At 38.5% G+C, this 27,948-nt stretch overlaps 1 protein-coding gene across 12 annotated transcripts in view; it reads right to left on the bottom strand.

Annotated features, from left to right (window-relative positions):
- The window catches only part of SMARCA2 (SWI/SNF related BAF chromatin remodeling complex subunit ATPase 2), a 165,276-nt gene that overhangs the window by 36,488 nt on the left and 100,840 nt on the right, over nucleotides 1-27,948 (bottom strand). For 5 of the 12 annotated variants that reach the window (XM_075208824.1, XM_075208854.1, XM_075208836.1 and 2 more), the window contains 4 exons: nucleotides 24,188-24,241; nucleotides 21,919-22,056; nucleotides 12,347-12,424; nucleotides 6,747-6,965 (listed from right to left, as the gene is read on the bottom strand). The exons of 1 other annotated variant lie outside the window; for it this stretch is intronic. In XM_075208824.1, coding sequence (XP_075064925.1) covers nucleotides 6,747-6,965; nucleotides 12,347-12,424; nucleotides 21,919-22,056; nucleotides 24,188-24,241 — 489 coding nt within the window. Of the gene's footprint in view, nucleotides 1-6,746; nucleotides 6,966-12,346; nucleotides 12,425-13,202; nucleotides 15,168-21,918; nucleotides 22,057-24,187; nucleotides 24,242-27,948 lie in introns of those variants that run through there. 6 more of the 12 variants (XM_075208882.1, XM_075208891.1, XM_075208901.1 and 3 more) reach the window with 4 other exon arrangements.

Below are 27,948 nucleotides of genomic sequence, written 5' to 3'. Positions count from 1 at the left end.
ATTTTATTTTACGGAAAATGTAATACGAGGGAGATTGTGATACTCAAATCTGCTGTTTCATTCTACCGACCACAGGGCCTAAAGCCTTCTTCCAACAGTCCTGCTTTAATATTGACAACTACTTATCATATTTGCCCTTATTATTCCAGACACAAGAATGAGATTATCATTGAGGGCAATCATCCCTTTTGACTATTAATTTTATGATGAAATAAATACGGGACTGGAGAGCAAACCAGACAAGTCAATTTAAAATAAAAACCAAGGAAAATATTTAGATCTATTAAAAGATGTATGTGGCAAGCAAAATGACATTGTGTTATACTTTGCATATTCTACATTGTTCAATAAAATCTATTTTTTTCCCGTAACCTTTGCACATATAAAGAAGTACACACGCAATGTACATAATTGTTCTCAGCTAGAAAAGTTGCCGTTGTATTAAATACATCTTTGGAAATGTAAAGTGTGTATAAAATACAAGTATAATATATATAATGATATACCATTTTCGCACTAACGCTTAAATATATCTGAGAACTTCTGCTAGGAATATAGTTATATGAAAAACAGAACCTAGTCACGTAAGCATTTTTGTTTCTTTTTTGGGGGCGTTTGTAGCATTTAACAGGAATGCCAGGTGTGTAATAGGCAGTCACATACACCTAGTTCAGTATCCAATCTTGCCTAAAAAAAATAAAATCTTGCAAATAAATCAGACCGGGCCATAGAAAATGTAATTGTCATCAATTACTCTAAGGATGTGCAATAGACACTTAACTGGTTGTACAATATTGTCCCTTTAAAGTAAAATGCAAGCTTTCTTTGTACGCTAAAGAATCAGAAAAAATGGAAACGGCTGCAGCCTCGCTGCATAATACAATGCTTTTAAAGATAATTTATGTATACAATACAGACAACTGGACTCCAAAAAACAACTTACTATACAAGGCTAGACTTTCAGTGATTAAGGGTGCCATGAAACAAAACAAAAAGACAACAGAGAATGCCCGTCCAAATCTTCAGCACGGTAATTATAAATCACAAAGACAAATCCCACATTTCTGATTGGTGACGTGCTGCAGTGAGACCTTATTCCGCACGGTGACGCCTCTCCTGCTGATCGGCTTCTCAGTTTAGTGAGGTGAATGGAAAGGGAGGCACAAGGACTGAAAGGAAAAAAAGCTTAACCCATAACAGCCCGAGAGCTGAACCAAATATGGAATGCAGTCTGCTTGTCTACTCATGCATATTAACCTCTGCATAAAGAGCAAGAGCAACCTTGCAATACAGATTTTTCTTCTTACTGAAGGTATAAGACATCTATGAAAAAAAATTAATGTGCTAGACATTAATCATCTAGTGTGATTGCGCAAATCAAAGCTTCCTTTACCTGCCCATAGTCTTGTAAGTTTGAAAGCCATAATAGATATAATCTTTAGGTGTTAGAAGTCCAATATCTCCAATGATCTGCCTGCTTTGCAGGCAATTAACATGATGTCCTCATGCAAATACAGAAAAGAATTAAGATTTAGCTAAATTATTATATTAATTTTACAATGATATGGACAATGTATGCAACTTTTCTAATCATTGATATGTTTGTTACATAAAAGGTAGAGGTGATCACATTGTACATCACTTACACAGCACTACAATCAATAGTGTTAATCTCCTCCATGATGTTTAGCATCATGGCATTCTAGTGTTCTGGCAGCCAGCATAAGATATCTGTCATAGTCTTATCACTGAAACATCCATTCTGACCTGGACAATGACAAACTACCAAACAGGTCAACATCTAAGAGGGTAACATTTAAAATGTATAGGTACATAACTGAATACCTCCATCCCATGATAACATATCTGCTATGGATGATTGAATTTGTGAGTGTAATAGTGAAAATTAACATCACCACAGACTCCTAACCAGCATAGTAGCCATACAAAATGCTATACAGGTGTTTTCACCTGTATCAGGTAAACGTATGTTTAAATCAGTTTTGTTAACCATATTGTAATTAACAGAGTTTAAAAATATACTACATGGCCTGGGGCAGGATGAGCTGGGGGTCAGGGGGGCACCTGCCCCCTTGGCTGGTCCCCTACTTGGGCTGGGTCACCTGCAATTTTTTTCCTTTAAAATGTTCCCAATAGGCTGCCGAGTCGAGTCTTGCCCGCGCCCGGGCAAAAATTTGCCAGCCCTCCCCTGTATATGGCTGTGTTATTAGAAGACACTGTCATTTGTTGAATAAAAAAATGACAATAAGGAGTAAGGATATACAGAGTCCTGTAAACGTTTGACAAAATTCTTCCATTTCTTTAAAATAATTTTGCTTCAGCCAAATTTTCAATGCATCCTCTAAGGTTCAGTGCCCCCTGTACGTGCATCCAAAGTATCTGCACACCGGTCGCTAACTGCTGACAACAGAGCTGACCGCTGTATTTTTTGACCTCTTATAATTAAGAGAGCAATGTGAAAGCGCAGGAAGATTCAAGAGGACTGTTAACTTGTATGGGTCAGGGGGGTCTATGTGCAATAAGTAGCTGGCATTTGGGTGAGGTTTCTGTGGAACAGGTTTTAGCACATGTTGACCTACAGATGGTTCTTCTTCAATTCATACATAGACATTAGTAGATTCCAAAATTGTAGTTCTGTCCCTTTCCTTACTTTATACTATGACATAGCTAATGGCTCAGTGTTTTAAACAATGTGGCAGAGGACATCATCAATATATCATGTTCCCCACCAGTTGAAATGGTTGTCTATGACAACCTTGGTAAATAATGAAGAGAAACTTTGTTATTAGATACATTCTCTAAGAGTGTTTGTCTAACAATTGAATGGATAAATCTGTATACCAAGCTGCGTGTGTGCCTGCATGTACATTTGTGTCATAGAGCCTTGAGGGAATAAGTGTTAACCCTTTGGTTGCTGGTGTGTGCTTTTCTAACTGTGTGTAACAAGCAGTGCTCATTGTGTGCCAGTGTGAGGCAGTATATTGGGGTCCTATAGGCCTCATTCAATAGGTGGTGGCAAATTTAAGTGGGTGTGGTTGTGTGAGAGCTACTTGGGGGCAATTCAGCTAAATATGTAACCTGTGCGATAGGTGAGAGGAAGATTGAGTTCTGGAATTGTGTGTAACCCTATACAATAACACTTCCAAGTCACAAGTCACACGGTGGCTTAGTGGTTAGCACTTCTGCCTCACAACACTGAGGTCATAAGTTTAATTCCCCACCATGGCCTTATATGTGTGGGATTTGCATATTCTCCCCGTGTTTGCGTGGGTTTCCTCCGGGTGCTCCGGTTTCCTCCCACAATACTAGTAGTTTAATTGCTATCAAATTCACCCTAGTCTGTGTGTGTGTGTGTGTGTGTTAGGGGATTTAGATTGTAAGCTCCAATGGGGCAGGGAATGATGTGAGCATGTTCTCTGTACAGCGCTGCGGAATAAATAAATGATGATGATGAAGGATGGCAGTCATATGTAATAAATGACCGTTATGATCTAGGGATTTTGATTCAAGAGAGCGTTCCAGTGCACTGGGCAAAGGAGTTAGTTTTTGTGTTGTTTTTGCGTGTTGTGATAATGATATCAGTAAATGGCAGCAGATGATTGACAAATCTAAGGCAAATCAAAAGGTCATTTTGATGTAAATTATTAAAACCTTTGAATTCGCCTTAAAATAAATGCCACATTTTTTATTATGGATACATAATATTTTTGATTAGCAATAATGAACTTGATATTGGTACCTCAAAAATATGCCATCTGATTGATTACATATGCTGGGGGTGGAAATGCCCTCAATATCTGGTGAGATTGAAACAGAAATATCGGTTTATAATAATATTCTACACAAATAAACTTCTAACGCCAATAGCTAGGAAATACATAAGGATAAGGATTTAAGCGAAGTGTGAATATTAATGGTGGTCTTGTCCTTTTGTGAAGCAATACTACATTTGCTATTTTAAGCTGTACTACACTCTACTAGGTACATTTTACTAACCTTCTCCTTACCCTAGCCATAGTCCCAGGGGCTGCTTCATGCAGCGGTTTTCCTGGGGCTACGCCGGTTCTTCTCCTAATCCAGTCAAAAACTGGGGCTAGCTGAGCGGGAGGAATAATCACAAGCCATGAGGGGAAGGAGCATATTAGTAATAGCTGGTAATGCAGCTTTAAAAGGACAATTATCACAAAACACTAATGCCAGCTTTATTACAGCAAAATAATATTATTTCACTGTGGTAATTTTTTTTAGTATCTGAAAAGCAAAGAATATATTAAACAGAGTTTTAAAAAAACCACCAAGGGCTATATTTACTAAAACTTCTAAAACGGAATATTCTAGATAAATGATAACTCGAATCTCATTGGTTGCTATGGACTATAGCTCCACTTTTCATTTTTAGAAGTTTTAGTAAGTTTACCCTTAAGACACACAACATAACTGGCTTTAGTAGTCTGACAGCATTAAACTCTGTTTAATCTATTTTTTCATATTCAGATATTAAGTAATGGCCATATTGAAAAAAATATTATTGTGCATTAATAAAGCTGCTGTTCACTATTTTTTTCAATTTTGCTAATAGAAATTAGTAGCACAACTATACTCAATCATCTCCGGTTTGGATAAGCTCCTGGGAAAGTTATTGGCAACTCTTAACATATATGACAACTGGAATACGCAAGATCATACTTGCCAACTTTTTTGCTCTTCCCTCCATTAGATCCCGTAGGGGAGGTGATGCCTGAGGTTGGAGGGGTGTGGGGTTTTGCATAATTTTGGCCCTGCCCCAAGACACAAAAGTGTCATTTTGCTGTGGGGGCGGAGCAAAATGAGTTTCATCCTGCCCACTAGGAAGTGGGCAGGGTGTAGGAGAATTCCCGGCTCGTTCAGGAGACCTATCCGAAATTCTGGAGTCTCCCGGATGTTCTTGTAGAATGGGCAAGTATGTATAAGATTTTTTGCATGAATCACTGATCAAATGATACAGGTCCTTTGTTTAGAAATAATTTTGGGTGATTACTAGTTTTTACAAAATATCTTATGCTAATGGAGAAAATTAGTTTACTTGGGAAAATACGATTACAAATTGCAATTTATACAGAATATACATTTTAATTCAAATAACTTATTTTAAAAATCAAATGGGTTATAACAGATTCACTTAGAAGACATTTAACTTAAAAATACACAATAATTGTAATCTAGATTTGTTCATATATTTATACTCCAGTGTTTTAAGACCATGCTAAAATAATACACATTTTTGCAAAATGCACTGAAGTGATTAGTAAGAGTGTTTCAAAATGACAATTAGCATCAAGCTATTCATTGGCGTCTCCTTCTCTTTAATTGTTTTAAACGCCCGAGCCAATATTTTGTCTAACAGATTTGTCTGGGCTGCTCTCCCATTCTTTGAAAATTGTCAAACACGCAACAAACACCGAGAGTCAAATTTAATAATATTTGTACACAATCTATTGCTTTTAGCAATGTCGAAAATATTACAAGCCAGTTTGCTTAAGGCACACCCCACCACTGAATTACAGCAGACACTTCAAAAATGGGCAACATTTTCAGCTTGCAACTTGACGTACTCTGAGACTCAGACATGTATTACATTATGTGACTTTAGTCTGATGTGTTCAGCATACGGTCAGTATAAACTGGCTCCATTTGTGATCAGTAACCCATAACAAGAAATGACAGCAAGCTCCAATGATCCATTTTACAGAATTCGCAATGAGCCCCATTTTAACATCTGTTTAACCTGTGTTCACCATGCAGTGATTAAAGAAGGCACATCTCACTGGCCAAAAGGCACACAACTAAACATCTGAGTAAGAGGCACTCACTGCTAGACAGAACATCAAATATCAGACGGGGCCTCCGATATGTACAACATTTCTAATGTACATGTATTCAAAATGAAAATGCCAGTTATGTCCAGTAGGAACGGACAGCACTGCTTGAGCATGCCGATTACACTACTTTCTTTAGTGTACAATGCGCAATCAGCATATTCATGGAGAAGAAACACAGCTCTTCTTCCTGCTTCTGGAAGAGCAAGGCCCTGCATTTACGGACAAGTTCATGTTTTTTTTATACTAAGCACAACATACAGTTGTAGGCAAATGTTTGGCCACAATCTTCTACGTCAGTAGTCCACATCATTGCTTTTTGCTGTTGGGGATCCTACTCCTTCTTATATTTAATGCTCAGTCTGTGGCTTTCAGTTCACCTCCATTTCCCTCTCCACTATAACACTGCCACCATCACATGCAGTCCTGTCCTCAATTGCTAATATCACAGGTCACTCCTTGGCAACCACATAACCTCCTGAATAGTCTATTCATGTAAAGGAACCTGTAGTTATAAATGTTATGAAAAAGGTGCTGTAGTCCATAGCATGAGATGGACATAAAATCCTGTATTTTTTCTAGTACCTTTTCTGTACAGTAAATGTACTAAACTGTGTATATTTCCTCTTCACAATTTTATGCATTTATTTTGAAAGTGAAATACCTAGAAAAAAATAGTACAGCTGAAAAAATGCATACAGTAAAATAGGAAAAGGTCATCTATGTCTGTCAAATTCAATTAATATATATTAGTACATCCATTACCAAAACTATTCTCTATACTTTTTGTAAGCCACAGTGATCTGATAGGCCTAGACTCCATACTGCAGTATAATCAATGTAGATTAAAAGACATACACACAAACTTACTCTTAGCCACTGTTTGTCTGTAAGAGCATCGCTGTAATCCACATCCCTACGGTGGCGTGATCCTCTGCCAAATATTTTCTCCTCTTCCTCTTCACAAGTGAGTCTTTCAACTTCAGCATCATCTTTGATGATCCAGGAAGGAAGATCATCCTCTTCCATCAAACGTGGCTTGCGATTAGGATTTCGAGCATCCTCTCTACGCCGATCTAGATCCATACGCTATGGAGCAAACAACAGTAAGTGGGTAAATCTATAAAACGAGTTTTGCAATACTACAAAAATATACTTTAAATGGTCTACTTTTAGCCAAGATATGCCATTATGATGAGAGGTACTTACATAACAGTGACAATTTAATTTTTTTTTTTTTTTTATTATAATTCATTCCTACCAATCTATTTTAGAAGGTTCCCTTCAGGTTGGTGACATTGGCAATAATTAGATTTTGTACTTCCATTAAATCATTTTCTCCAAGCCCAATGGGGCACTATGGAAATACTGGGACATACAGTAAGGTGACAAGAGTTTGGGTACTTTTGTCTCCAAAAACCCAAGCTTCTACATCTCTATATCTCGGAAGTTCCCTGAGAACTTCAGTATTTTTAGAACAAATCCCCAAAGAATGAACCAGAAGTACAGAACAAGTGGCAGTGGAGAGAACAAGGTTCCAACAAAACAACCGGAACGTAAACCTTAATAAGGAGAATAGTAAAAACAAAAAAAAAACAAAAAAAGCGTAAATGGTGGGCATCCTGTATTCCCTATTGGACTCTGATAAAGGATTTAACAAAAATTCTATTCTCTCTTTCATCCTAAATGGGGCACTCTGGAAAACATTTAGGCCAAAGCTAGCATCGTTCGAAGCAAAAATGTAGCATTGGCAGAACTTAGTGAAAATGTGTATTGAAGACCAGATAGCCACCCGACACAGCTGCACAGCCAAGGCCCCTTGCCGCATCACCCAGGAAGCATTCACCAACCTGGTGGGTGGAATGTGCAAACTAATTTTTGGAGACGGCTTGCCTGACCCCAATGTAAGCCTGGCAAATTACCAAAGTAATCCACCCAGCAATGATCTGCTTAAAGGCTGGCCAGCTTCACCAATGGGCATCCTAGAGATCTACTATACTGCACACTTCACACGTCCTTAAAGCCTGATCATGTGCAGAAAGTGAAGAGATCACTCTTCATCTGGGGACCTACTCTGATCTAAAGTAGGAATCACATGTCTGGATTCATATGGAATATGGGAATCACAAAAGAAGGCTTAGTCCAAAGGACAGTCCAGTCTTCATGAAAAATAAGGAAAGGACACTTAAGACATAGCCTCCAGGTCTGAAACTCTCCTAGCTGTGGAGATAGCCAACATGAAGTATTCCAGGTAAGTAGTTTTAACTCCACAGAATCCAAAAGTTCGAAATGGAAGCTGCCTAAGCCTGCTTACCTCTCTTATGATCTCCACAAAGAGTGGAGGTTTGTTATCTGGAGCTCTGACTACAAGTCTTTCCCGAGGAGTGGAAAGAGCGAAATCTAGGGCCCCTAGATCAGAGAGTATGATCAGGGAGAGAGGAAATCTTTACCCTCCCAAGCCCAAAGCAAGTTGGCACTGAGTGCTGAGGCTGAAATCCATGCCCCAATGAGCCCAGCATCAGTAGCGGCTTCTCCCAGATATTCAGAAGCCTCCTTGCTATGCTCCACCAGAGTGAGCAAATCTGCTCAGGGTCTGCCAGATTGCAGACTATCCGCCAATGGTTCTGACCACCTCTACACTGTCCGAATGACCCAAGCCAGAGCTATGATGGGTCGAAGGAAAGCCCCTCCTGCCATGTAAACAGACTGAAGAGTAGCCTCTATTTTTATATCCTTGCTATCCCTTAAGGTAGCATATTGGAATGGTGGTGGTCCTAGACAGGCGAGTTATGGGAGCATCTACCTAAGGCAGAGCTTCATATCTCAAAGTATCTTAGTAATGGAGACAATAAAAAGCAACCTGCGGAAAACCTAAACCTACATTCAGACTCAATCAACCCTTTGCATAAAAGGTCTTCCAACTGAGAGGAAGAGAGGAAAGAAACAGTCTGTTTTTTCTACCTGTGAAACCTCAAATTTACTAAAATCCCAGTTTCCCTGCTGTTCTGAAAAGTTATTGTTTCCTGTTGGATTACTCGTCAGGACAAAAGAAAATCCCAGGATAAAAGTCTTTGGTCAACTCATCTTTTTCTAGGAAGAACTCCCTAAAGTCTGAAACCTCCCAAGACTGAATAGCAGCAGGAGAGAGAGGCTTCCGTGTTTTTTTTCTGCAGAGGCAGATTCCATCACCCTTTTTAAGGAAGCCGAGTAATTAGTAGGCGAGAATAAGTCCCTTCACCAACCTCTTCATGCCTTCTGCTCAAGTTGGCTTGTCTAATGATTCCGTTGCAGAGCCCAAATACTCCTAGCTGTGCTTTATCGAAAAGGGAGATCTGTTCCCAAGCTCTCCCTGAGCTGGCTGAGGAGGGCAGGTTTCCGCTCAACCCCTGGGAGAAAGTGGACAGTTGTAAAAGCTCTGCATTGCACTAGGCCAAAGACCTTGCCCAGGTAAGTTCAACCATTTAAGTATGCCCCCCCCCCCCCCTCCCCGCCAGCTTAAGCGGCTGCTGGACCTCCACCTCACACTGCTCCTAAAGTGTCATCACCCAACTGGCCACTAGACAGTCTAGAGTTGCATCTGGAAAAGGTAAATACTATAAATAATGTCCCCTTTGGAGGCTTGGCCCTGGACATACTCCCCTATAATTGTAAAGATGAGGGGAGATGGGAGAGGACAGCTGCAATGCACAATGATGAGCTTAAAGTTGACTGCATAACAGATAAGAAATTCAAAGCAAAAGAGACAACGAATTCCAGTCACAAACAGCCACCTGACCCAATACTCCCAGAGCTACTGGCCTGTCCATTTTTTGGTGGGCTTGCACCTCTAAGAAGGAAGTCCTACCAAAGAGGAGGCGCTCCATAGGGATAGAACCCCTCCCCAGCAATAAAATGGTCCCCCAACACCATATTATGCCTAGTGTGGGGATGCGAGTCAAGGGAGTTCCCACTGACAACCCCAGTCGTGGCTGCAGGATGCAGATTAAAGTAAAATTGGCCATAGGCAGTCATAAAAACTAGCTCCCAGAAATATGGAGGTTTATAGCAGTCTTCTGGATGAGCTTGATTTTATGGAGGCAAATTTGAAAGTGCCCAAGCTCCTGTTATCGCACTCTATACCCCAGTGTTTCCAGTGTCCACCACTAGGATGCAAGAGAAAATATAAAAATATGCTTGAATATTTCTGTCTATGTCTGCTTATATGTCTACTTTCTTCAGTTATTGTGATATCAAATGCATGTACTCTACTCAAGACCCAAAGAACTTAACAGTTGAAAATGCTATTTATTATCTGGAACTGGCATTCTGGGGGTATTCAGGTTTGAACAGCTCATAATGAATGCAAATTTAACTACAGACTGGCTGTGTCGCTCACTGCATGAATTCTGCAGTATGTTGTTCTGAGACTATGAATTTTCATCTTTCCACATTTTCAAGCATTTCCATTATCCTACTCAACACTATTTCATCCATACATAGCATTCCAGTTACATTCTGTATATAATAATGTATGGCAAGGGATGGGGTCACAAGATCATATGTTAGCAAACCTTCAGTCCAGACCAAATATCTAAATAAATAATATTGAACAACAAACTTTTATAGTTTTTAATTTTATTGGATTCTAGAGAGATAAAAAAGCACTTAATCATGGTGATGCCCTGTATTAATTGTAAGTAACAACACCAATATTATATGATTTATTTTGACAGTGATAGGTAATGTGCACTGTCCAGCCTTCAAAGGGGCTGCACAGAAGAAGGAGGAAGAGCACATTGCACTCCCTCATCCTACTGGTGTGACGCCTGACCTCCCTGCCCTTCAGAAATGTTTATCAAATTATTATTTTTTTCCATATGCTTTTTCTGTGCATTCTAGCCAGTATTTATTCTATTTTAACTTTTTTTGTCATTGTTGTTACTCTAAAAAAAACTACGTAGCTTATTATGAGTGCTCTGCTCTGGAAACAACAATATCTAGAAAGCATAATTTCTCAGGACAAAAAAATACTTAAAAAGCTACCGGATGGTATAAATACAGGGCTAAAATGCACTTTGGGGATGTTGGAAGTGTAAAGAAATTTATTTAGTGTAAATTGCAGAAGGCACATGTATATCAATAAATTACAGTCATGTGAAGGCCGATGAATGCAAACCCTTTTAATTAAAAGCACAAGCAAACATTTAGATAGATAGTTGAATTCTATTATCATCTGTATTGCTTCAAAGATCTAGAAATACTATGATATGTAATGTATTATACAGTGGTTTCCCTTGGATTATCATAAGAAATCATTTGAAAATGTAACAAATGCACACAAGCATAAACATTTATTGCATTCATGCATAATGTATTGCAAAAGGAAATTTGATACATTCTGTAAATCAGAATGCATTTAAAATTACAATAGAGAATGAATTTGAATAGAGATATTAAAATGCAGAATGACTCGCTATGGACAATGCAAAGGAGGGCCTGCAATTGCATTTCAATTTACCACGAGCTATTGCCCCATGTCATGTGAGGGTTTGTGCAAATCTCTCACTGCAGCAATTAAAAGCAATGTAAGAATAAAATTTAATGCAAAGCTTCTGAGCTCTCCTGAATAATGCAAATATCTCCTATATCAGGGTTTTCCATTCTTCTTTTTATGCCTGCTTTTTTTTGATTATTTGGATACATTCTCTAAGTCCTCCCGACAGGGTCATATTTTAATTACTCATGAGCAAGATAGTATAGGAAGGTTACTGGCTCAGTCAATTATATTCATTCACTTGGTCAAATTTAAGAAAACCTTTACAAGATATGGCCTCATGGGAGAACGTGTGAGGAGAGGTTTGAGAAACTCCCTATTTTAACGGTACGGTACCTATAGAAGTAACAGGTACTGGTGGAACAAAAACTTTGTTTTTAGTGTCAGACTATAACCTGCTGGAAAAGGACTGTGTAAAACTAACAACCTAATGTCCTTTAGGCTCTAAAAAATGTTATCAATTTTCTTTGTGAACCATGCAACCTGTCAAATAAGTGGCAACTGGGTGTACCATTGCTACTGATCTTTGATTGTTTGAATGTTGTTGCTGTATGTCCCATTTATCCAGTGTGTAGTACTCAATTTATCTTTTCATATCAAGTGTCAAGTTTTATGTAGTAGGACAGAGCAAGTCAGAGCAATCAAAGGAAAATTACATTTGGGATATGGGATACAAATTAAAGTAATTTATTCTGTGACAGAAATATTAGCAAATTTTACACAAATAACCCTTAATTATATGTGGATTAAAAAAAAAAAAGTCAAACAAAATGAAAACACATCAACAACTTAACCAGTAATGGATACAAGGTTCACAATGGCTTTAAAGATTTGAATGATGTTTTTTTACCTTAAAAATTTCTAATTGAAGTGGGACAACCAAAGCCCACCACACAACCACAGGTCAAAAAAGAAGTACAGTTTTCAAATAGCTTACCATAAAAAGGTCAAACTCTTCTTCATGACGTGCAATCATTTGGTTCAGGGTCTCATCATCGGGGACTTCGTCTTCCTCCTGACAGGGCATAACACACAAAAAGAGTGAGGTGAAGGAAACTAGTTCAGGTCAACCTGCCCCCGAACTATATAAAATATATATTTCTAATGACACAGGATTACATAAAACATTGCAATATACTCATGATCATCAGGTGCTGGTGTTACTGTTTATGGATTGAAGTCATAGTATATAAGAGAATAAGCATATTCCTTTTGTCTCATGTAGCCAAAAGAAAGAAAAACAAATCCAGAAATGAGATAACAAAAATATATGTATTAACTATTCCACTTCAGAACATAATCCACAATAATGTATCCATCATGTACACAGCATGGTAGCAAGCAGATTGACGTATGGTTGCATATCTAACAATATTTAAAATAAAGGAACATCTACTTGTCCTAAAAAGTGGTGGCTCTTCATTCATTCTTACAAAACACACTTTTGCCGACTTCCAGTAAACAATCAAACTTCACTGACTACAGCAGCTAATCACCTAAGCTAGAAACACTACGAAGCCCTTAATCATGCAAGGTAGTTGCTATATTATATGTATTAGCCAATAAGAGACTTCTAGGATTTGATGAGTAATTTATCCATTCAACAGGACCAAAAGAGAAACAATTTAAAACAAAAGTAACCTGTGTTCAAAAAGATGTGAATTGTCCGTAATAAGAGTGTCCGGTGACAAGTACAGCTATGAAGCCATACATGAAGACCTGCTAGACTGGAAGAGAACGTGCAGACTGCAAACAGTAAAGGGTAAATTGATAAATAGGAAAATTATACTCACCAATAATTTAATTTCCTAGAGGAATTCCATAGTAAGCCCTAATGAATGGGTTAATCCTTAATAAGCTGATGGGAGACAGGAACAAATTGTTGACAACCACAGAAGGTATATAGGTAACTTCTCCTTCCTTTGTTGTCTTTGAGTAACTTCTTAAGCCGTCTCTGAAAAACATATAACCAAATAACATGGGAGGGAATATGTGGGCTGCCATGGAGTTCTTTAAGGAAATTAAATTATTGTGTAGTATAATTTACCTATTTCCTCTGCAGATTCCATGGCTGCCCCAACAAATAAGATGTACCCTAGCAATAACACAGAGTGCGTCCAAATGAAAACAAGCCGACATTGATATATCCATGCATATAAAATGTTTTAATGATCAATTGCTTGAAGAATTTTCCTTACAAAAACTGAGCACAGCCCGAGCTACGACATTCAGAAGATAATGTCTGGAAAGTATAAAGCGATATCCAACCTGCTGTTTTGCATAGATTTGCTGAAGCCTGAGCCTGGATTTGGGTGAATAACAGGTCCTTGATGCCAAAGAACTGGCTAAAGTGGTAGAGGCCTCGGTTATTCTAGGAAAATCTCCCACAATACTGCGAACCATGACCAGAGAGACCAGAATGGAAGAACCACTATTACTTCTACTTCCAAGGTCTCGTCAGACCATAGAATTATTCTGCTCTGGGGTCATTATGACAGGAGTAAAATCGTTCAATCTTGGGATTTTGACTTGTCGTCATCAGATCTATATAAACTTCTTCACAAACTGTTGTAACTCCTTGTGTAATGATGCCTACTCCCCTGGGTGGATTTGATGCTAAGATAACCTGCCAGCTTGTTGCTCTTGCCTGCTACATAAAGAACAGAAAGAGACCTTAATGTTTCCTGCCCATGGTATGAATACTGACAGCTCTGTCATCATGGTTTGCTCTGGTGCTTCCTTCTCTGTTTATAAATGCCACTGCCATGAAGATATTGAGATGTTTGTGTTACAAGTGTACAAAAAATGTTTTATTGCACGCCACACTGCCTTTGTTTCCAGAATGTTTACATGCAGTTTCTTTTCCTTTTGAAGGCATGAACCTTGTACTACTTCTGTGTCCAGATAAGTACTCTAACCTTTGGAGCTTGAATCTTTTATTAACACAGTCCATTCTGATTGTAAGAGGGATACTCCCCTTTCTGTGTATTGCCATCAGTCAAAAGACTACTTGGTGCTCTGTGTACGTCTTACAGTGTAATCCAGAGATTCTGGACTGTTATCCCACTGATTGGGAATGCCTAGTTGAAGAGTATGGTTGAGGAAAAACCCTAATGATCTGCGACAATACCTTATCAAAATCGAGTGCCAACAACAATTTTTAATAAGTCAGATATTGACTCTTCACAAGTCTTTCCTCTGACATTGAGGCGGTTTGTTTATTTCATTCCCAAAAATTGCAACTGCCGAGTGGTCAAAATGTGATTCGACTGTATTTATGTTCCAACCATGGTCTTGTAGTGTTTTTTTTTTCCCATTTGCTGCGTTCCGATTTCCCCATTACCAGTATATCATTCAGATAAGGCCAAACTAAAATTTGAGACCAGCCATAAAAACCATCAGTACCTTGGTATAAGATCTCGGATTGTGTTGTAGTACAAATGGGATGTGCAAATAAGCAAGCTACATATCGATTGATGTAAGGAAATGTATTTCTTCTATTGCATTGACAATAGTTTACAGACTCCATACGGAAATGCCTTCTATAACAAAATGAGTGAGTTTTCTCAGATCGAGAACTGTTCAAAATCCTCCTTGTTGCTTTTCTATCAGAGAGGGTCAAAAGTAAAAGGCGTTGCCTCTCTGAGCAGAAACTCTCCGCATACCTCGGAACCCTACCATCCACCATAGTTGCAGGAGTTTATGTTGGCTAGTAATTGTGAATTTTCTTGTCTTCTTCCTTCCTTTCCTATAAAGGGTTGCCAGGATGTTTTTGTCACATACTGTCTAGCATACTGTTTACCAGTACTATAGGTATGGGCCTCATTGAAATGTTGTCTTGAAGAAGAAGCATAAAATGGTCTTCTACAATCCATTGGAAAAAGAATTTACCTTACCCACTGTAGAGGCTACACTTCGGGCAGAAAATGCGATCATATCCAATGATGTCTCACAGAGGAAATGATAATCAATTGCTACTTTCATGATTTCCAAATGCTTCAACAAGTGTTGTCTACTTACTTCTTAAACATCCCTATACAGATTATCCAGAAGACCAAAGCCCTGGTCTTCTCGTCCCTGATGAGATATGAAGCTTTTTAAAACATTACTCCATTTTCCTATTTGTCTCTTAATGGACCATCGTCTTCTAAAGGAATAGCAGCTTTGCCAAAAGACAGGCTACTGCAGCATCAACTTTAGGTACCATTTAGTGGTTTCAGTTTCTTGAAGGGCATGCAAACATATCCAGTCTTTTAAAACAATCATGATCTAGGAGTTCACTAATCACCCGGTGTATTATGAACATTCTACCTTTCCGTCTATAAAAAAATGGCATCATGTAAGGTAGATGGGACTGGCATATCCTGTATTCGCATAGTCTTATTAATATGTTTAATAAGAATATCCATCATCTACAGACCCACATGAAGAAAGCTCTCGTATACTATACAAGTCTATACATATCTGAGACCTGGGGGTAAATGTATCAAGTTGAGAGTTTTCCAGCGGGTTTGAAAAACCAATAAGACTAGTTGTCATTTATTTAGTACATTCTACAAAATGACAGCTAGAATCTGATTGGTTGCTATAGGCAACATCTCCACTTTTTAAACTCGCTGGAAAACTCTCAGCTTGATACATTCACCCCCTGGTCTGGTTAATCAAATCCTTATATATTATTCTGGGGTTTGCATTTCATTTTCTCTGTGAGTAACACAGTTCATACATAAAGCTTCTTAATCATTAGGCAAGTCCTTATCACATACTCCACAAATGGGATTATGTTTTAGAAGTCTTCTTCCTTCCTACAATCTCTCAGAGTGAATAAGAAATAAATGAATTAATTTATTTCCATGATTAAAATACACCTAACTAGGGCTTTACCTAAAATGGGTGTTTTATGGGCTTGGTTTCCAGATTTATGTTGCAGCTGTATACTTGTACTCTGTGATATACTTCTCAAATTCCGTGCTCTGTGTGCAAACGCTGACCCAGAAATTACGCCAGGAACTCAGATCATGTTGCTTGTTGATGTGGTGGCTGCATGCCTTTTTTAAAATTTCCTTTTGGACAGGGCACCAGCTTTCCCCTCATTTAGTACCGAATGGTAGTAAAGAGTGATACAAAGAGCCACCCTACCCCTGTGGGTATACCCATAAGGAGTGATTCCGGTTGGATCTACTCGGAAACATACACAGAAATAATAATAATAATAATAAAAAAAACTCACTGCACTTGCTACTGTTTCACTCAGCTTTGAAGAGACATAAAAAAGACAATAAAGGAAGGAGGAGACAAACTATATAAGTTCCACGGTGTCCACTTTTGTTCCCGTCACTACTCAGCTGATAAAGGATTAACCCAAAAGTTAGGACTAACATTGGATGCTGTTATTTACCATTATTTTATTACCATTATACTTCTTTCAATAAAAATAATGTGTATCTGCTCGTTTACTAGATCTCAGAAGATTAAAGGACTGGGATCATTCCATAGAAGTGAACATGGTTTCATGCATTTGCAGGCTTGTCTTTGTTAGTACAAGATGTAAACGTTATGTTTCTTCCACCATGAAGCATCTCTGTTTCAGACAAGTGGCACAATCAGGCACCTGTCACGGTAGCCTTAAGCAGAGCAGCACTCACATACAAGTATATATGTCAATGAGAGCACTAGTACATTACGATCCTGTATATTTACTTTAACTTGACAAGAGCCAAATTTAGTAACTGGTCTAAAGAAAAAGCTCCCATCTGTGGCTCTTGAGAGAATCCCAATATCAGCACTGGTAATTTAGAAATCCTGTGGCAAAATCTGTTCAATCTATGGCCATTGATTCATAAAACATGCGCTTTATTGAACAAGCTATATAAAACAAACTGAACCACAAAGAAAGCACGATCCATGTCAAAAACTAGTTGGGTTTATATTCTATAGTGCCAGACCCTTTGGTTGTACCGACGTGAACAACCTGGCATGCTTTAAAACACTATGAATAGGTCTTTCTTAATTCTGCTAAGCAATGATAATGTCACACACACACACACACACACACACACACACCACAATCACAAAGACTGGATGAGATATTTTAGTTCGAGAACTGTGTTCTTAAGCCTTAAAGCCACCCAGTCAAGCAGCTGGAATCTCTCAGAATAAAACTATAGCTCAGTTGAGAGGCATCCCGGAACCATTGATATAAAATTGCAGATTACAGACCTGATTCATCTTGGAACGCAATTTGCATTTTTTAAAATCGGACGTAAATTGCACGCACGTACGCCCCTATTCAAAACACAAAAATCTTTCTATTTGAATATGGGCAGAAGTACACTCTGGCTATATAGTACTTGCTGAATGCAGACAGACAGAACACAGTATAGGATGTGCACAATGCATATGTGCAATAAAGTCCTATCACAACGCATGATAAAAAATAATAATAAAGTAACAACTCAATACTATAATCATTAATAAAAATACATTTATAAAAACTTTATATTTTTACTAGAAATTCATAAATCAGGGTGTTCTGAATGCGTACTGTATATAAAATGCATTTTTACAGCTTCTGCTACTTGCAAACACATATTCCGACATGCCTATGCACCAGTCATCCCTATCAATCGACACTTACACCTGCCCTGTATCTGGTGAAAATGAAAAAACTGTAAAACGCGTACCTCAGATTTGCTCAGAGCTAGAATAAGACGATCTTGGTGAGCCCTTATTGTATGTGGTGTACCCCTTCCCTATTCCGCCCTCCAAATCGTAGACAGTTCGAAGTGTCACTTGAACATGCGCAGAGCAGTTTCTCGCAAAGATAAGGCACTCAATGGGACTTACATCCAAAGATGAATCAGGCCCAACGTGTTTGTTTTGGTTAGAACCCAACATTCAGCAAAATATCATTATCATGGAACATGCACACGACTGGAATAAATAGCCATAAATTTGAATTCCATGTCTGAGCAGGGCTCTGATGCAGGCAACAGTGGCATTGATACTGTACTTCATTGATAACGTAACGTACATATGACACATTCCATCACTAAAATGTACAATATTTCTGAAATGCGTAGCGTCACACAAGTCAAACTAATGAACTAAACAATCACAATTTGCATTTTTTAACACACCTGAAAAGTATCTCACAATCTGTTAAAATCACCCGCACAATGCAAATCCTATGAAAAACAAAGCAGGACCTTGTCCCAAGTACATATCTGACTGTAAGGGGAACTGGTTAAAAAAGAAAAAAAGTCCTCTTTACCCTTTCCTAAAAATGAGCTCTGCCTCTACGTCAGTGATACTTTGGATGATTTTATCAACTTTCGTCCATCCATGGCATGCCTATTAAAATAAGTTTGGGGATTTGGTCAATATTAGTGATCAAATAGGGATATGATGTCATCTACTTCCAGTGACTAGGTATATTGAAACCTACAGAGAATTTAAAAGCCACTTTTCTTTGTCCCACTTGCTGCTTATTATGGAAGCCAAACTTAAAAGTTTGGGCCTTGGTACCCCTTAAATCCAAAACTCAGATTTTCTTCCGTATCTTATGTGACACTTATTTTAATGCTTTGGATAAAGTGGTAATTTTTTTAGCCAGGCTCAATTAATTGAATTTACCTGAAAACACTGCAGACTCAGAGATTCAAAGAGGATCTAGTCTGTTCAAATGGGTGCCTGTATTACTTGGCACTTCAAGTTGCCCATCGATCATTGTGGTTTTCCCTAAACCATGTAAATACAGCTACTATCCTGGCAGCAGCCCCAAAATACTGTTATGAAAGTTGGCAACTTATCCCCCAATAAGCATCCCAGTAATAAAAATACCTCCTTTTGACCTATGTAAAACCAAATATCTATTTGGGAACACAAATGATTTAATCTCTCTAGAGGGTTTGCTCTGAACTCACAAGCTGTCTAAATCTTTTACACACATCTCCAAAATCATTTACCAAGTTCCTTTGACATCAGCCTAACCAAGTAAGTGTCTTATATCTATATTTTGTATTATCAGTTTCAGAGACATCTTAATTCAGTATGTGTTCATAGTACCCAGACAATGTATGTACCTGTGTTATACAGAAATAAAATACGAATGACAAATTTACATTTTGGAAGTTGGGCCTTGGACTAATTGGAAGAGGGCAAAGCTGAAACAAGAGGAACGTGTGTAGCTCAGAGTGGAGACTGGAACAGTCGTGTGGGTGTTTTAGGTGGGAGTAGGGCAAGCTGTAATAAAGAGATGGGTTTTCAAATAGTGTTTAAACATCTGAAGGCTGTGGGAGAGTCTGATCGGGCGTGGCAGCGAATTCCATAAGTGGGTAGTGACATGTGAGAAGTCTTGTAAGTGGGAGAGGTGGTACCAGAGATGAGGCAAAGTGCAGGCCAGAAGTATATCAATGAACAGTATTTTGAGATGACATTTGAGATGTATGAAGGAATGGAGTTGTTGAGGGCTTTGGAGAGAAGAGTAAATTTGAATTGGATTCTGGAGGACACAGCAAGCAATTGTAGGGGGCAATATTTTTATGGTGGAGGTGACAGGATTTGGAGAGAGCCTGGATGTAAGGAATATAGCAGAGAACGAAGTCAAGCATGACAACTCCATAGCGGGTTGGGGAAACTGAGGAAATTGTGGTGTTATTGATGATGGCGGAAACTTAAGTGGAGGTGGGAGGAATGGAGATAAGCTCTCTTTTGGCGTGTTAAAGTAGAGGATAGCTTTGGGACAGTTGGTTACACAAGATACTACATAATGGGAGAGGTCAGTGGAAGAGTGTTAGATTTGGGTGTTGTCAGTATAGAAGTGGTACTGGAGGTTAATGAGCAGTGGAGGAAAAAGTGGAGGAAATAAGTGCCAGAGGCAGGGAAACTGTGTCATGAAGGCCAATATAGTGAAGGGTGTGTAGGAGAAGAGGGTGATTAACAGAATCAAGATCAGCAGAGAGATCCAGGAGGATGAATAGTGAAAAGTAATTAACCCTTAGGCTCTACTGTACGTTGATCATTGATCACTTTTGCCAGCGCAATCTCAGTGGAATGTTGGGGGTAGGAGCGGGATTGCAGAGGCGAGAATGGAGTGAGAGGAGAGAAAATAAGATATGCAGTTGTTAACAAATTGCAAAGGGGAGGAGAGAAATAGGGTCTTAGCTCGAGAGAGAAGCTGGGTTAATATATAGTTATTTAGGATTAATGACACCTGTGTAAAGGAAGATTGAAATGTGTCAGTGGAGAGAGATAGGTTTAAGAGGTGAGCTAGAAGTGAACATGCAGTGGGGGAGAGGGAGCAGAGGAGTAGGGTTTATGGTGCAAGACGTAGAGTGAGATGATGAGATGATGAGATGAATACAGATTCAAATTTGTCTTTGAAGTAGGTGACAAAATCAGGAGGGAGAAAGGGGAGGGGGAGGTGCAGGTAGGCACAGAGGCAAGTTTAAGGTGGCAAAGAAGCGATGGGGGTTAGAAGACTGTTTGGATATTAGAGAGGTGAAGAATGTTTGTTTGGCAAGTGAAAGGGCAGTGTTGTAACAGGAAATTTTTGTGGCAGCAAAATGGTACAATGGGGTTGTCAATGGGAATGTCAAAACTACGAAGTATGAGAGTAGGCATGTCCCAAGATAGGAAATACGTGAGTCAGACAGCAAAGTAGTTATCGAGTTGGGAATCTGGACCTTGGAGGCGATAAATGACAGCGATATAAAGACGTAGGGGAGAGAATTGATAGTGTGGACTTCAAAAAGGGAAAGAGAGGGAAGGTTCCAGTGCAGTATGGAGAAAGTAAAATGCCTACTTCACCACCTTGTCTATTTCCAGGTCTGGGAGTGTGGCTGAGGGAGAGTCCCCAGTGGGAAAGAGTGCAGGGAGTGTAGTGTCAGAGGAGGGTTAAGGGATTTTTAAATGAATAGATGTGAGCTTGCTAGAAACAGATTTATCATTCAAAGTGCACAGGAAAAGGGGAGGAGTAGTGAAGACATGTGGGCAAGGTTGGAGGGATTGGAAATACAAGGTGGATGAAAAGTCTTGGGTTGGAACGAGGACCATGAGCAGATAATGGAGATTGCATGAGGCTCAGTGTTGAATGAGATGTCAGCAGCCATGAGAAGAAGCAGAGTGAGAAAGAGTACATGCAAGAACAATTAGTGGGTTTGTTTGAGGTTTGTTTCTGACTATGTAGGCTGGCGAGTGTGGTGGGTGCAGGAAACAAAACAGATAATGGGTGCAGACTATCGAGGAGGGAAGTAGCGATGGGAAAATTATAATACGGGAAGGAGAAATAGGATGCTGGAGAAAGTCGAGGAGCTTGAAGAGATGTGTGGTGAAAATGAGTAGGAGAAAAAGAGAAGGTAAACTGAGTAAGTGCATGGTGGAGTGATGCGAGAGATGTGGAGATGTGAATGAATGTGATTTGGCCAGGTAAATGAGTGGTGGGATGGGGGGGGGGGAACAATTTATCCACGTTTTGCAGGGCAATGGAGGAGGTAGAGGCTACTTTACCGCCCCCTGGCTGGGGTTATTAGAGCAGGCAGTCTCTGCAGCTTTGACACGTGGTCCAGGATGCTGACAGTTGTGCTCAGTGGATCCACCAGCCACACAGAGATGGCAACAGCAATCACAGTTGAGCTCAGTAGGCAGCTGAACAGATATGGAAACAGCAATGACAGATGAGCTCAGTGGGACCAGAAGCCAAGTGGAGATGGCAACAGCAATGGCAGCTGAAGTCAGTGGGACCCAGCAGCCAAACAGATATAACAACAGCAATAATCATAATAACTACTTTATTTATATAGCGATTTTCTCACAATTATGACTCATAGCACTTTGCACTTGACATATAAAGAAAACATAATACAATAAATGTATAAGAACGTATGATATGAAAACATAAGATGAAGACATATAGTAACAATGTAGATTAGGTACAGGGCAAGCATAGGGGAAAACAGCCTTCTTGGGCACTCAGGTCATGCCCGAAGGAGCATAAGGGGTAATTTACTTATGAAATGGGACAAGACAGATGTGAGACAAATATTGGGCTGTCAGCTTGGGCGCACTCAAGTTATGCATTTAGAGATTATGGAACATGATTAATTACAATACGAATGAGGAACAGACATGACACACAAGGTAGAGATGACCCTGCCTTTGCAAGCTTACAATCTAGAGGGGATGGGGGACACACATGATAATTTTTCAATAGATGGAGCAGAGGCCTAAATGGTGTGGAGTGTAGTTGGTGGAGGTATGGGTGGTATAGGAGTAAGCAGTGCAGGACCTAGCTGGTGGCGGTTTAGATGGTGAAGGGGACCAGCAATGACAGTTGAGCTCTGTGGGTCCAGCAGATGAAATGAGCTGAGAGTTTGGTAGATCCTAAAACACCCTTGCTTTAGGTGTGAAATCATTCCTCAGTGCTACTGTTCCATATACCAACAGTATCCACAAATATTCTATGCTTTATATTTATGAGAATAAGAAAAAGTAGAAGGCAAGGCACAGTGCTGAGCTAATGTGCGACTAACACTAACTGTCATCCGCTACCAAAGTTATCTGAAGCCTGACCTACTGAAGCCAGACCAATATGGGAACCAGAAAAGGAAGACATCACCCCACCACCAAGCGTATTCTAGTAGGGGGTTATGGTTCCTGTTGTGGTTCACCTATTGGATCGTTTGACATAAAGCCTCCACCCTGTTCATTTTTTCATAGAAGAGTTGTGATTTCGGAGTGTTATAAATAAATTATGTTTGTTCTTTTAACCAACTTGCCTAAGTGAGCCCACTAGGTTTGCTGGTGTGCCAGGCTGACATACAAGACTACCTCCGGTCAAACAAGCCAGCTGGCCATGTAAAAAAAAAAAGAGCTAAACATTGACCAGGAATCTTCACAAACTAGACTAGAAGGTGTCATGTCTATAGGTCTCTATGCTGGATATTACAAACACTCTCTGGTTCTCAGGAACCACTTGAGAATATTTACTGAAAACTTCTGCAACAACACATTTCAGACATGAGAATGCTAATAACTACTTACCTTTACATTACAGTAAAAAGAATGAAGCGATTACATTACATTTCTGGGTAGGAAATAAATACACTAATGTATCCAGTGTTTTAAAGCTTTTCATTGTTGTGACCATAAAATGTGTGAGACATTAGCCAGTATTTTTTACTGCATTCTATGCAATGGTACACTAAAAGCCTGATGGCAAGTTTGAGACGACTGTCTACTTCAACAGTGCAGCACAAAACTTCAGTGATGTCTTTTTCCACAGCAATGGCATTAGATTTCTTGTTCTAAGCGAGCCCTAAAAGTCCAGCAACCTACTCTATACACACACATTATATATATATATATCATTTAAACATATTCTTAATTCTCCAACACTGAAGAGCACAATATACTCTTAGTATATAACAGGTAAAACACATTTTCATTATTTAATGTCATTAATTTATCACAGCAGATATTTTAGAAAAATAATAAGCAGGCAATTTTAGCAAAATGACTAAGAGAAAAACTAAATTATACTAAAAATGAAAACATGTACAGAAACGATACAATGAAACAGTAAAAAAACGTAAAAAAGAAGCTGCTGCTGCTACTAGAGTTAATTACGTCAGCACACTTTGCAAAATGACGTATAACATTACCCGGCATTGCCCCCACCCCATAACACAATATGCAAATAAAAGAACAAAGTATGTATGGATGACAAGCACCACATGCAAGAGACCAACCACTGAAACAAGCCATTAAAACCACCAACCTGGCTGGCACCTTCTTGGGAATTATCTCCTGAAAGTTCATCTTTCTTTTGGCTCTAGGTCAATCAGTACAACACTATATTAGACATGAGTAATGTTTGAATCATAATGTAATAGCCTCACTGCTAAATACATCCATACGAGCATAAACAAGCAACGATTTATAGTTCAGAAATTTATTTCTGCTAATGACCTCATATTTGGTATTAGGTGAAAGTTGTCATGAAAAAAAATAAATCCAATAAATTAAAGAAGGACTCCAACTAACAGGTACTCCCACTCCCTCTAACTACCAGAGAAGTACCGTAACCATATATAATGTTACCACACATACCCATCCATCTCTTCTTGTGCTAACAGCCACTGATATTTGTCAGTAGTTTACACCTATTAAACACACTATACTGAGTGTAGACTGCTTTTGAATGGACGGCTCACCACACAGAGTGCCATATGCAGTGGCTGTTAACGCAAGGATAGTGATGAGCATATTGGGAACTACAAGAGCCAAGGCATGGGAACTGCATGATTCTGCTTGTTGAAGGGAGGAAAAAGTTACTGTTAGAGATATTAGTGTAGGTGAAGTACTTCTTTAATGAATGATATGTTATACATTTTCAAAAATTGTGGAACTAATAAAAGGTTAGTGCCTAAACAAGAATGTGCAATACGAATTCCATGATTAACACATGCAATTTCAATTCATCTTTCCTTTGCGTTTCTTGACAAATAAATATTCAGGCACCTATGCGGCTAGGCAATTTTGAAGAGCAACTACCACATAAGTCTAATTAGCTGATAATATATTGATCTCCACTTCTATGTTTCTTGTTTACTAACAACTTGTATTAATTATTTTCTATTTAAAGTAACAGCTTATTTAAAAGTCAATATTTAAATTGTTATATGCACTGAAATCTTTAAACTGCACACATTTTACATAGTGCATAGACTTCTCGTGACAATGTATCGTATTACAATACATTGTATTTTTCACCCATAGATCAGACAGGTTTTCTCCCGCTATTTGACTCAGTTACAAGTTATAAGTAAGTTAAGTAATGTAAAAAACAAAAAAAAGCATGCAAGATTTCAAACTTTTCCTAAAAGTAAATTAAGTTGCTAAATTATTAAAAATGTAAATATAGAGCTACTTATTTGTTTGTGTTCCGCACCAATAGCATGGTGCTGTTGGGAAATACTGCATGAGTATTATAAAAACGAAATTCCATTCAATATTCAAAAGTGTTTGCATGTTTAAACAAATGTATAGTACAAACATAGTGTATGGTCCTTTATGTCTTAAGGATATTTGTTATACTAATCATTTTTGGTCATATCGGCCTTTCATTTTTTGTTATTATGAACAAAGTTAGTGAAACTAATGTGTACTTCTTTAAATTAATGAAATATGTGTACAAGTGAATTTAAGAAACTGCTGTTAGGACAGTGTATGCGAAGATAGTCTGGCGCTGTAAACAAATATATAAATCACTATGGGGGGTATTCAATTGTTGCTTTTAACGCGCTAAAACAAAAAAAAACGAGCGCTCGAAAAATATTACAGTTTATACGGTAATATGCGCGTAAATACCATTAATACGGTAGTTTACTCGCTGAATTTCATCTCGCAGCTCAGGGAGCTGCGAGATGAAATTTAGCGAGTAATTACCGTATTAACGCTAATATTTTTAGAGCGCTCGTTTGAGAGCGTTAACGGCAACAATTGAATACCCCCCTATGTGTCAACATAAGTAGGAGAATTTTGGGCACAGTATAGCTATTTTGGGGTAAGCTCACTTATTAATGTCAAGGCATCTCCTGTAGCAGAGTCCCTGGCCCGTGTAAGAAGTGTACTCAGGGTGTCACAGTAAAACCTTTCTGATCCTTTGTTTTAAAGTATACAGCACATATGAAGGGAGGGGTATAACTCCCAAAGTTAATCTTGCAATATAGATATTACTATGAATCATAAACAAGGCAAAATATTCTCAGTTTGGGAGAAAATAGTTTTATACTGCTACAAGCTGAATACTGATGAAACTTGCATAGCATCCAGAAAATTTTGCACAGTAAGAAAACAGAAAACCACGTCTTGTTTCTGCAGTAACAAATACTTGCATTTGGTTGTGGTACTTTACCATCCCTGAATATTAATCTATCAAAGAAAATCAACTCAACCTACTGCAGAACTTGCCTCAAATTATGTGGCATTGAATTCTGTTCATGGTGGGGGATATGAATATATATTAAAATATTAAAAGGATATGGTTAGGCTTTAGGAGCAGTGTATAAAAAGTAAACATTCAGGCATTTACTTGTTTACAGCATTGCCCACAAAACGTTTCCAATGTTGTATACACAGCAATATAGGCTTATGAGTTTTCATGTCTTGCAATAAAGCCATATAAATCTATTAAATTAAACCAACCAAAAACAAGAAATCAATGTGTTCCCATGAATTTTGTACCTCATTCCTTATTGAACAGAGTCAAATATAAAACAATAATGTATATGGTGCATAGAAAGAAAAAAACAGTTCGGGCACAGGAGAAAACTCCTCAGTATTGATGCCAGCTAACCAGAGTCCAGAGTGGTTGAGAAGTAGGACTGGGCATCTAAACTGTAGATACTGTACGCTGATCAAATGGGTACTGTGTCAGGTACTGTAAAATGGGAGATGCACCAAATACTAGTTATATTGTTGGCTGCACTGTATTGTATTTTACAAAGATAGATACATTTTAGATGGCGGACTAGTCCAGTGCAATTTTAAGCTCATTAAGTATAGCATAATTAAAGTGTCATTAGGCTACTATTTTTGTTAATATGTCAGTGGAGGTCTAAACTGGTTTTGACACTTTATATTTTGCCCCTGTCACACACACATCAACAGCTCCAGGAATAATGAATTTGCTTGATTTCGATTTACATCTTTCGCCACAATAATGAATGACCTGGGGTAGTGCCAGTCAGAACCACTGTAATCTCACTTCTGTTACATTATCGGTCATCAGCGGGCTAAACCCCCTCACAGCTATAGAATGGCAGAACATACTAGAAGTGGTTACCAAGGCAACTGCAGGTGACAACTGACAATGCAAGTACGGCATCAGAACGGATATTTTCACTTGTCAGATACCAATTTATACATAATAAACACAGCTTTGTGAAGACAAACACTCACACACAAATACATATTTAAGTAAGCAACTACATCTACTTATTATTACTATATATACACTGTAAATCTGAAAATGATTATCATCCAATGCAAATGGATAAATAAATAAAAAGCACTAATCAATTTATAGGTGTGCAGTGTGTACTGGAAAACTTTATGCGGCTCTGTATACTACTTAAATGGGTGCTTAGCTGTATAATGGTCAAATGGGTGTTGCATTTCATACTGGTCAAGTGCAGTTCTATTGAGAGTGTCACCGTGGGCTGCGCAACAATCTATTGATGCAGGTGCGATTTAAGAAAAGGGTGTGACTGAATACGTTGGCGTGACACTTTGTGGGGGCACATTTTTCATGTTCTCCTTGTATCATGAAGATAAAAAGTTTTCAAATGAATTAATTGATTATAGAAAATATCTGGATGACTGTTATGTAGCATTCTTGCTTAACTATTTTCTTACTAGTTACATGTGTCATACATAGATTCCTACGGATGTCAATTCACTGCTATTGTGTACAAAATACACATAGATATCTATCTGAACGTATTTCTTCCAGATAAAATATTTCATATATATATA

Source organism: Mixophyes fleayi, chromosome 1 (assembly GCF_038048845.1).
Source record: "Mixophyes fleayi isolate aMixFle1 chromosome 1, aMixFle1.hap1, whole genome shotgun sequence".
NCBI lineage: Eukaryota > Metazoa > Chordata > Amphibia > Anura > Limnodynastidae > Mixophyes > Mixophyes fleayi.
Note: the sequence above shows the minus strand (reverse complement) of the source record. Positions and strands in the feature narration are given on the sequence as shown.